The 10,721-nt window shown below is 56.8% G+C and overlaps 1 protein-coding gene across 3 annotated transcripts in view; it reads right to left on the reverse strand.

Moving 5' to 3' along the window:
• Positions 1 to 10,721, reverse strand: part of PDE2A (phosphodiesterase 2A) — a 94,084-nt gene that overhangs the window by 13,165 nt on the left and 70,198 nt on the right. For all 3 annotated transcript variants that reach the window (XM_021718583.1, XM_021718582.1, XM_021718584.1), the window contains 3 exons: positions 6,605 to 6,714; positions 5,708 to 5,763; positions 659 to 718 (listed from right to left, as the gene is read on the reverse strand). In XM_021718583.1, coding sequence (XP_021574258.1) covers positions 659 to 718; positions 5,708 to 5,763; positions 6,605 to 6,714 — 226 coding nt within the window. The remainder of the gene's footprint in view (positions 1 to 658; positions 719 to 5,707; positions 5,764 to 6,604; positions 6,715 to 10,721) is intronic.

The raw sequence follows: 10,721 nt of genomic DNA on the forward strand, positions 1-10,721 counted from the left end.
CGCGGCCCTCGCCCAGCCCTCGCAGCGCTGGCCGCCGCAGGACCCCTGCCTTGGCTCAAGCCCCCCCCTGCCCGCGGTGCCATCGCCCCTGCGCCCGCCCCAAACAACCCACCCCTCGGCCCCCCTCCCCTCCAGGGCGTCCTTCAGTCATGAACAGGAAAGTGCGGGGTCTGTCTCGGCCCCTAGCCCCATAGTCTTCCAAGACAGGACACCGCCTGATCTGTCTCCAGCACCCACGGGGTAAGTCCTTGTTAAAGTCTCAAAATCATAACATCTCAGGCATGAGACAGCCTCCGTATCATTATGTAGATAGATAGTTCCTGCTAAGTACAGATGCTTCTGGACTTCGGACGGGGCTGCCTCCCTATGATAACCCCTCGTAAGTTGGCGACCGTGTGTATTTCCCAGGTACTGAACCCGTTTTGTCTTGCCACTACCCTAGATAGGTCAGTGCTATCATTATCCCCATTTTCAGATGTGAAACTAGGGCTCAGAGAGGTTGAGTGACTTGCTCAGCTCAAAAGTGGTCGAGCTGAAGCTGAAACCCAGGTCTCCCCAGCTCCCTGGTGGAGCCATCTTCCCATCTTCTACCCAGCTCCCTGGTGGAACCATCTTCCCTTCAGCTGCCCCCATCCGACCATGGTCCTGCCCCACTCACGTGCTTCTCCACAGCCTGCAGGCTCCACTCCTCACTGTCACTCAGCTGGCCACAGTGCACCTGGAGGAGTGAGAGAAGGGAACCATGTGTGACTTCCCCCGGCCTCTGTATCTTCCAGATGCCCTCCCCATGCCCGGCACACACCAGTGCAAGCCAACACATACACACTCCAGTCTGTGGACCTCAGTGATAAGCCCATCATTCTGACCAGGCAGATAGCTCCAGGAAAATCCCCTCCTGCAGGAAGCCTCCCAGGGCTGATCCAAAGAGGTGGGGCTTTTCTGTCTCTGCCTATTAAGTCACTGCCCCATCCACAGCACAGTCTGGGTGTATAGTTCAGGGAATGGAGGGACCTTACAGCCCTCTCCATCTCCCGTTCCATGGTGCCCTTCGGGCCCTGATTATAGAATCAGTGGTGTTAGCCTTGGCCTCCCAGTGCCATCCTCTCTAGGTCAGGGTTTGAGTTGCCCCTAAGTCTGAGATCAAGGAAGAGGTATGATGTGCCGCATCTGCCCTGGGAAGGCTTGGTGGACAAAAGAATAAATAGGTGTGCGGGTTAGTGAGGTGCTTTCCCTTCCATGTGATTCTCACCCATCTAATACAAGCTTCCACCCTGCGGATAAGCCAAGGCCCAGAAACGTTGAGTAACTTGGGCGGGATCACATGGCAGAAAATGGCAGTCAGGACAGCACCACCCACTCCCTCCCCTTCTCTGCCCACTGCTTCCCTTCCCTAGATCCACTCTTACCCCCACCCCCACCATCCTGTCCCTTTCCAAGCTCTCTGTGCCAATCCCCAGGGAACTCAGCCCATCTCTCCTACTCTGTGACATCCCTTCCCCCACCCCTACTTGGGTGCTTGTCAAGGAAAATGAGAGGGTGGGTGGCAGTCTAGGGGCCCACTACAGGCCCTGCCAGCAAGGCTCCCCGCCTGTGTCACCAGCTTCCGGAGCCTACTCAAAGCTGCTCACCGACTGCAGTGCTCCCCACGGGGCCTGCACTGGGGGCCCCTCCGTCATCATCCTCCCTCCCCACTCAGCAGCCCCTGCCTGCCTCGGCTCTGCGTCCCCTGCCAGGAGCAGATGGGGAGGAGGAGACCAGCAGGTTTTTGGGAAGCTCACAGTCTGGCTGGGGCAGGATGAGTGGGGGGATGCTTCTGGGGGAGGTGTGGAACCTCATACCTGAGGAAGAAGGAGAGGGTGGACTAGGTGGGCAGCTCAGCGGGGAGGACATCTGGGAGGCTTTCTGAATTGCCTCTGAAGCATGAGGAGGGCAAGTAGAGCCTGAAGGCACAGGGACACTGCAGACAGGAGGCTGTCCTGGTAGTGCTGGGGGGTCGGTGGTGTGATGCACTGACAGGGGTGCAGTCAGTGGTGCCACAGAGGGAAGGGCCTTGAGTGCCAGGCTAAGACATTGGACTTTAGCCTGAGAGCACTGGGGAGCCATGGCAGACTTAGGCATCTGCAAGCTATCGTCTGGAGGGTGGAGGGTGAATTGGAGGAGCAAGACTGGAGGCAGGAAGACCTTAGGGGCTGCAAGGATGGTATCGACATTGAAGTTCTGGATGAGACTCCACCTATGACACCCACAGGACAGGGGGTGGAAGAAGCTGGGGTGGTGGCTCATTTGCATACGGTTTACATAAATATGTGGGCATTTTGCTGTTAGCACATGGAGGAGTCTGTGGTTCTTGTTCCTTCTACCTGGTCCCATCTCTCAGGAGAAGAGAAGGCTGGGACCCCTCTAGGGCTGTGGGGGCAACAAGTGCCTCGACCTGTCCACACCTAGTATGTGCACACACACACATACACACTCTCATGAAGAAGAACCTCAGCTCCCTCACACATATGCTGTCCCATGGAGACACACACACACACACACACACACACACACACACACACACACACACGGTGCAGTCCCAGTCACAAAGACATCACACACCCATACTTACAGTGTCTCCACCATCCACACTTACACATTCATGCCTGGACACAGGAAACTGAAGTTCACGTACTCAAGAGCCACAGGCATGCTTCTGGTGCCCCAAACGCAAACACATAGTCACTCCAACACGCTCACGCAGGGTTTTTTGTTCACCAACAGGAGCATACAGTTGTACCTGTTCTTACTAATCAGGGCGGGTGTCTGGGGTCTAGTGGGAACATTCAGCAGCAGGCACTGGGGCTGTCAGGAGGGCTAAAAGCCCAGCACAGCACCCCCACCAAGCTCGATGTGGCTTACGGCATGAACGCCCCATCGCCACACCGGGAGCTAGTGTGGATGGCACAGCTGGGGGAAAGAGTGGGCACAAATCAAGCACCAAATGCCAGAGACCAAGTGCCACCCACTCCTCAAAGGGCCTTATTATCTCAGAATTGCAGAAGAGAGTCAAGGACTCTTTCCACACAAAGAATGTACAATCAAGGCGCCTGGAGCTGCCAGCAGCAAAGGCTCAGTTCTTGGCAGTGCAGCCCTGCACCCAGAGGGCGCCTTCCTCAGAAAGCCCTCCATGGCGGTGTCTCCACCAGGCGCCAAAACCCTTACAGGGCTCCCTGGTTTCCTCGCCAACACTTGCTGTCGTGTACAATTCTGTCCTTATTTTGCTCACTTGTTTCATCCCTGTCACCCGCACCCCTCCAGACTATGAGGTCTGTGAAAGCAGGGCCTGTCTGCTCTGTCTTGGTCACGCCCGTGTTTCCAGCACCTAGCACACAATGTCTGGCACACAGTGGGTACTCAAATGGTTGTTCAACTGATGGATGGGTGAGGAGAAGGATGGGTAGGTGGATGCATACCAAGTGACCCAGAGAGAATAATGGGGCTCATTGAGGCCCTCCCCAAAGATCGGACACCCCCTCTACAATCTGCATCCTCTATCCTCAGGACTTGGTAGCAGCTGGGGTTGCCCATGTTGCCTCCAGGAGGATGTGAGAGCCTGTGGCCTGGAAAGGCTGTGTCAGATATATATACCCTAGGGAAAGGTGTCCCGGGGAAGTACATTTCTACAAGAGTGAGAGGGTGTAGGCTTGGAGGAGAGACAGGTGTGAATAACCCAAACACCTTTCAGGAGCTCTGCACCACCTAGGATGTCGGAGGAGGTGAGGGGATGGGTGCTAGAAGTTTTTCCTGGCAGCCAAACCCCAGGTAGCATCTTCCTCAACTGCGCGCGCCCCGTGAGAACAGCCACAGGCACCGCATCCTCACCAGGATCACACTCTTCCCCCAACACACCACCACCCTTTCGCCATGCCGGTTTTACTTGTGCCTGGAATACCCTGTCCCTTCTTCTCTGCCTACTGCCCTCCCATCTATGTCCCAAAGCCCCACGCAGATGCTGTCTCCGCTGTGAGTTCCCTCTTGCTGCCCAGTCCTCCGCCATCAGAGCACCCGCTGGCACGTTTATCACATTTGACCTGAGGGTGTCCCTGCCTTCCCCTAGACCGAGCACCCAGCCAGGGACAGGACCCAGAGCAGGGTTTTACTGGGTGAGTTGGATTAAATGATCTGACCCCAACACACACACACACACACACACACACACACACACACACACACACACACACGTCTTTCCTCCCCTCAGGAGAAGACTGAAGCCTAGACTCTTGGCCCATCCTGAGCAGCGGTCATGACAACTATCCTCCTTCCCACAAGGTATCTTCCAAACAGGTATTCCCACCTCCCGGGAATCCAGCCCACAGGGCCTCAACCTGAAGAAGCCCTTCTCAGGCAGCCGGGGGCCCTGCGCCCTTTTCCCTCAACAGAGAAGGAGGCCAGGCCACAGCCACTGCCTCCCCACCCCCACCTCTGCACACTGCCCCTGCCCTGGTCCTCCTGGAAGCCGACCAACTCCAGGACAGATAGGCAGTAAGGGTGGAGGAGCGGCCCCCTGAGAACTTTGTGTCAACAGCAGATCCACCCCCTATGGGAACAGAAGCTGGGGTGGGGGCAACAGCTTGGGGAGAAACCAAGTTGGGGCCTTGTCTCCCTCAGTCAGACAGATGGGGTGTGGAGGAAACCAAGCCAAGCACCCCTCCCTCCCTTTCCCTCTCCCGCCTCACAGTCACCCCCACTCCCACTGCCAGCAGCTCAGGAAAGGTCAGGCTCCTGGGAAGCCTTTAATTCCATTTTAATGAGCTTGGGAGAAGTCCCTGGATACACCAAGGCCGGCTCACCTATCTGTCTATGCCCCTAAGCCTGCACCTTATTGGGGGTGGCTGACATCTCTATGGAGGCAGGCCCCCCAGTCATGGCAATCTGGGGGTTCACCCTTTGGTTCCTAGGACAAGACAAGGATTTTTCGGGAGAAGAGACTGGAAGAGTAGCAGAACCTGGCCACTCAAGGCTCTGCCATTCCCACACCTCCCGCAGAGGGACAGAAACCCAGGAGCTTAGCCAGGGGCAGAAGAGGGCCAAAGGGAGCCCTGCCTGGGGTCCCAGCCCAGCTCTGCCCCACAGAGCAACCCCTACTTCCCTTCCCCTCCAGGAAGTCCACCTCGCTGCCTGGCTTCCACTCCCCCTCAGCCCTGGGTGCGGCTGGGCTTGATGCCTTCCCATGCAGCCCCTGCCCCTGAGCTTCCTCTCCTCAAGCCCCCTTGCTCCAGCTCCAAATCTCTACCCGGGTTTCCCACACCGTCTCTATTGGTCAGTGCCTTATGTCCATCTGTCTCGCCTCACTGCATTCATGCCTTCCTGCCTTCATGCATCTGGGAGGATCCCAGAGAGGAACCAGGGTTAGAGCAGTCCCAAGGGCTGAGTCCACATGGAGCTGGCACATCCCCCAGAAAGTTGTTGACTGAGTGACTTCATCCTGCCCATTCAAGGTGGGGCAGGGGCTAGGTGTGAGAGATACCTCCAGACACCTCCCAGACCCCTATTTCCCCTCACTCTATCCTAGCTTGCAGCTCTCATCACACACACACACACACACACACACACACACACACACACACACACACACACACACAAACTCCAGACAGGCTCCGTCCCCGACTCCCTCCCTTGGTCTCCTCTCCCCACATCCCACCCCACAACCGCCCAGGCAGGCTCTTACCAAGATGACAGCTGCCACAGCCCCGGCCTCCTTGTCCACCAGCGGTATGACCAGCACTGAGGGGGAGAGGGCAATGAGGTGGTCCTGTGGGGCCAGCGAGGCTCAGAGAGACTGAGCCAGGACCCGGGGTGGGGGGGAAGCAAAGACACAGACAGAGAAAGGCCGGGACAGAGACACAGAGAGACCCAGAGACCCAGAGAGACAGAGAGATGGGTCCTGAGGCAGCCACAAAGACAACCACGGCAATGACCCCTGTGTAGAAGGAAACCCCCTCACTTGGCAACTTTCTCATAATCCTCCCAGCAACCCTGGGAGGGAGGGAGGCAGGTCAGGCTGAGTACCCCTGTTTTACAGATTGGGGAACTGAGGTTCAGAAAGGGGAAGTGACTTGCCCAAGATCACACAGCAAGTCAGGTCTCCTGACTCCCAGTCTTGTGCACTTTCCACATCGAGACAGAGGACAGAGACCTAGAGAGACTGAGACACGAGGCAGAGAGAGACATGGCAGACAGGAGGCATGGAAAGGAAGAGAAACAGAGACAGTGACAGAGAGAGAATGAGAACAGCCACAGCCCCATCCAGTCACAGGCATAAGCATGTCACAGCCACAGCCACAGGCCGCCGAGTCTTAGCAAGTGCAGGGCCCTCACATGCTTCATCTCATCTGCTCTTCCTTGAGACGACCCCTCAAGGGAGGCACTGTCACTCCCATTTTATAGTCAGGAAATCGAGGCTCAGAGAGTTTAGTAGCACAACAGAGAAAGAACTGGAGGGATTGCTAGAGACACAGAGCAAGAGAAAGAAGGAAACAGAGATGAAGATGTGTAGCAGACAGACATGACCTGGGGCGCAGGGGCCAGAGACCCTCCCTGCCCCTGCCCGGCTCCCAGCTCTTACCTTGGGTGTCAGGAGCCAGTGGAGCCACCAGCCTGGCCAAGGGCTTCCCTGGCAGGTCCGAGGGGCCCAGCCCATTGCAGCCCAGCCGCTTCCGGGAGCACACAGCCTCTCTGAAAAGAGGACAGATCCCCCACCTTGAGAGCCCCTGGATCAAAGAGGAGCAGGCCCTGCCTCGGGACACACAGCAGGCTGGACCCTGCTCATGTGTGAGGATCTGGACAAGTTGACCTGCCTCAGGGTGGACACAAGGATGGCAAAGACAGGAGTTGGGGACCCTGAGCCCCAAGTAGAGAGGCAGGCAGCCACAGTCTGGCCTCTGGCACCCCTTGCTGGTCGATGTGGGAAAGGCATGCTGGGGCTGGTGCAAATCCCCTGGGAACAGGGAGTGAACACAGAGAAAGTGAACACCAGGGCTTTGAGCTAGGCTGCCAGGTTGAATCCTGCCACTGATCTCTGGCCTTAGGCAAGCGACTTCACCCTTCTGAGCCTCCCACAGAGAAGGGCAGGGAGAATAAAACCTTCCTCATGACCATCCTCAGAAAGCAATTCCAGAGTGACCTGTGCTAAGCACGTAGGGAGACCTCCAGAGGTGATCATTGTAAATGTATTGGAAATCTTCTGTGTGCCATGCACAGTCCAAGCAACTTACACTGATTAACTCAGGATTCCCAGCACCTCTATGAGTTAGATATGATCGTCATCCCCATTTTCAGGTGGAGAAGTTAAGGCCCTGAGAGGGTGAGTGAACTGCCTGAGGTCACACAGCTAAGAAGTGGTAGAGCCAGGATTTGAACCCAGGGAGGTGACCCCAGAGCTAGGTCTAGACACTATGTCTAAGCCTTCCCAAAGATTTCTGGGAGTGTGAGTCTTGAACAGGGGACTGCGTGAGTGTCTGGGTGTGGCTGTGGGGGAGGGGCAGTGGGAAGTGAGAGGCAGGGGAGGCTGGTGTGGGAAGAATGCGTTTCTCTTTGCCCCCCTCACCCGTACCACCACCACCCTGGCCTTTGGCTCTTCATGCTTAATTAAGCACATGAGTGTTCACCAAATGTCACTCCTTGATGATTAATTGTCCTGGGTTCCTCATTCCCCATGCTGCCTCCAGTTAATTGTGCTTGCAGGAACTGCCTGACTTGGACGGAAGAGAAGTTTGTGGGGTGGGTGCTCTGGCGTGTGCATGTAGGGTCACCAAGGGAAGCCCAGCAAAGGTCAGATGAGGAAAAGAGGGCGCCCTGCAAGTCACCAGATCAGGGGGTCACAGACACTAGTGAGACCAAGGACCAAAGTGGCTGAGCATCTTTTCAAGGTCATGCAGCATTCTGAACCAGACCTGTTCCCTCCTGGCCCCTTTGGGCAGTCCAGACTCTATAAGAAGCAATAATGTCTCCCACCTTCTAACTCTCACACCTGAGACCTGTAGGCTGCTCGAGTGCTGGGCTCCAGTTCTGGGCTATTCTGATTACCGGTGACCCCAGGAAGGAATAGGAACCTAGGCTGGCAGAAGGGCAATGGGAGCTGTGTTTCCTGATGACTAAACCGATGAAGGCTGGGCTTCGTGGAGGCTGGGGGTGACCCTAGGTCAAACAATCTGGTTATCAGGAGGCCACAAGGTGGCGCTGGTCCCTGAGGTGCTGGTCAGCAAGCGCTGCCTCATCCCGGCGACCCCGATCTCCCCACCCCTAGACCCAGGCTGCCCTGGCCTCTCTCTCAGGACCCTGATGATGGACTCTGTCCTCAGCCTTTCCTCTTTTCTGCACAAAACTCCCTCTTCTGTGCTCATGGCCTCACGACTCTGCCCCTCACTCATGAGCTCCAGACCCCAGATACCCTAAGGTCACCTGGAGCCGTCCCTGAGGTGCCCCAAGGTATCCCACCCCAATCTGAACTTATTATCTCCCTAAAGTGGCACAGCCATCCACCAGGTCCTTTGCAGCTCGTCCAAATCAGTCCTAGCTACCTCCCTTTCCTCACCTCCCCCATCCACTTAGTGAGTCACCTCCCCTGTATCTCTCACAACTGTCCCCTGCCCTCTATTCTTAAGCCACTGCCCAGCTCAAGTGGAGATACCTTTCCCCTGAACCCTGAATCAGCCTCTCCCCTAGCCTCTGGCCTCCTGTCTAGGTCTCTTAAATCCATCTTCCATACCAGAGCAAGAATAAGTGTTCTAGACTAAAAACCAGATGGAAGCATTCTACTTAACATCTTTCATTCCACCGGGTCCTTTTGGGTCAGGTTCAGTACTGAGGGCTGAGATGAGAAGAGGAGCCGGACACATGCCTGACCTACGGAGGCCAGTGTCATTTGGAGACTGACATACAGACCCACACTTGAATGAGGAGACCAGGGCTTGACAAAGGGAGGAAAAGCATGCCCAGCTTACTCAGGTGCAGGATGAGAGTGGAGTCAGAGAAGGAGGAGATGCCTGAGTTGAGTCCTGAAGGGTGTGCAGGGGTTATCAAGGCAGACAGGAAAGTATGTGCGGGTAGAGGGAACTGCATGAGCAAAGGCTGGGAGGAGAGAAGATTGTGTCTGCTGAAACAACCACAAAGAGGCTGGTGTGACTGGACAGCAGAGAGCAAGACTAAACTGTAGCCAGGGCCCTGAGAAGCTGGGCTCGAACCTGCTGGCAGTGGGGCCCTGGGAGGAATTTGAGCAGGGCAAAGAATGGGTCAGGTTGATTTCAGACCAGTCATGCTGACGACCCGGGTGACACTCTCACTGTGGAGGGAGAGTCTGACAATGGAAACCCAGTCTCGGTGAGAGCCCCATCATCTTAGTGGCCCTGGACAAGAATGGAGAGAAGGACTGGGCAGATCAAACTCACCTGGGCCCAGATCCCCAGGCACTGGAGCCTCCATGGATCCTCAGTTCTCAGGCCTTGGCACCCTGCCCTGCCACCTGCCCACCCCTGGCCCTGCCAGATTCCCAGCCACGCTTGCCTCAAGCTGCCCTTGTGGGAGCCCCTTTTCTCTGGCCCACATCTTTCAGAGCTGCTGTCCCCCTGAAGGTTTCAGAGATATCCACTGACTGCCAGGGCTGGGGGTGGGTGTCGAGGCCAGTCTCCCCACCCTCATGAGAAGGGGACTTTGTCTACTGCTCAGACCCCCAGTGGCAGCCAGTCTTCCCTCAACTCAAAGCCCCTGCCTGCTCCCCTCCTGTACCTCCCTTCCTCACTCCCCTGCCCCCACTGCACCTCCCAGGCTCTTGCTGGGACTGGGGGGTCCTCTGCACCCCAGAGCCAGCTGTCTGGGCTGAAGGCTAATGACTCAGCCCCGGGTGCCTGAGTGGTCATTGTCTGCCCCAGTGAAGATAAAGACAGATGGGCACAGAGTGGAGAGAGGAACGGGTGTGGATTTTATGACAGTTCCGTCCCTTTAACAACTATTTGTTCAATGGAAAAAGAATAGAGGGGAGGGCTCTCTGCTGGTAGGCCAGTGGCCAGAAGGAGCTGAATACCCAGGCCCTTCCACAGCTCTGAGCTCTCCTGTCCTTCCCTGGACCTCTTCTGTGGCGAGGCCCCTTCCTCCTTCCTGAGCCCTGGCCCTCCAGCTGCCCCCTCACTGACCCCCACCCTCCACTCACATGAGAGCCTCACTGAGCCCTCGTCCTTCACTGAACCCATTCTCTCACTGAGCCCCAATCCCCCACTGCACCCCCATCCCCCGCTGAACCTCCATCCCCTTCCGAACCCCTATCCTTTCACTGAGCACCCATCCCTTCAATAAGACTTCATCCCCTCATGGAGCCCCCATCCCTGGCTGAACCCCCGTCCACCGCTGAACCCCCATCCCCTCACTGAATCCTCCTCTCACTGAGCCTCGATCCCCTCACTGAGCCCAAATCCCTCACTGAGCTCCCATCAACCACTGACCCCCGGTCCCCACAAGAAGCCCTCATCCCCTCAGAGCTCTCCTCTCCTCGCCGACCCCCATCCCCACAATAAGCCCTCATCCCCTCACTGAGTCCCAGTCCCCCACTGAGCTCCCATCAACCGCTGGGCCCCCATCCCCACAACAAGCCCTCATCCCCTCACGGAGCTCTTATCCCCTCACAGAACCCTCATCCCCCACTGAGCCCCCATCCCCTCACTGAGCCCCCTTCCCCTCCCTGAGCCCTCATC

Source organism: Carlito syrichta, unplaced genomic scaffold, assembly GCF_000164805.1.
Source record: "Carlito syrichta isolate Samal-C Ts95f unplaced genomic scaffold, Tarsius_syrichta-2.0.1 Scaffold312747, whole genome shotgun sequence".
Classification (NCBI taxonomy): Eukaryota; Metazoa; Chordata; class Mammalia; order Primates; family Tarsiidae; genus Carlito; species Carlito syrichta.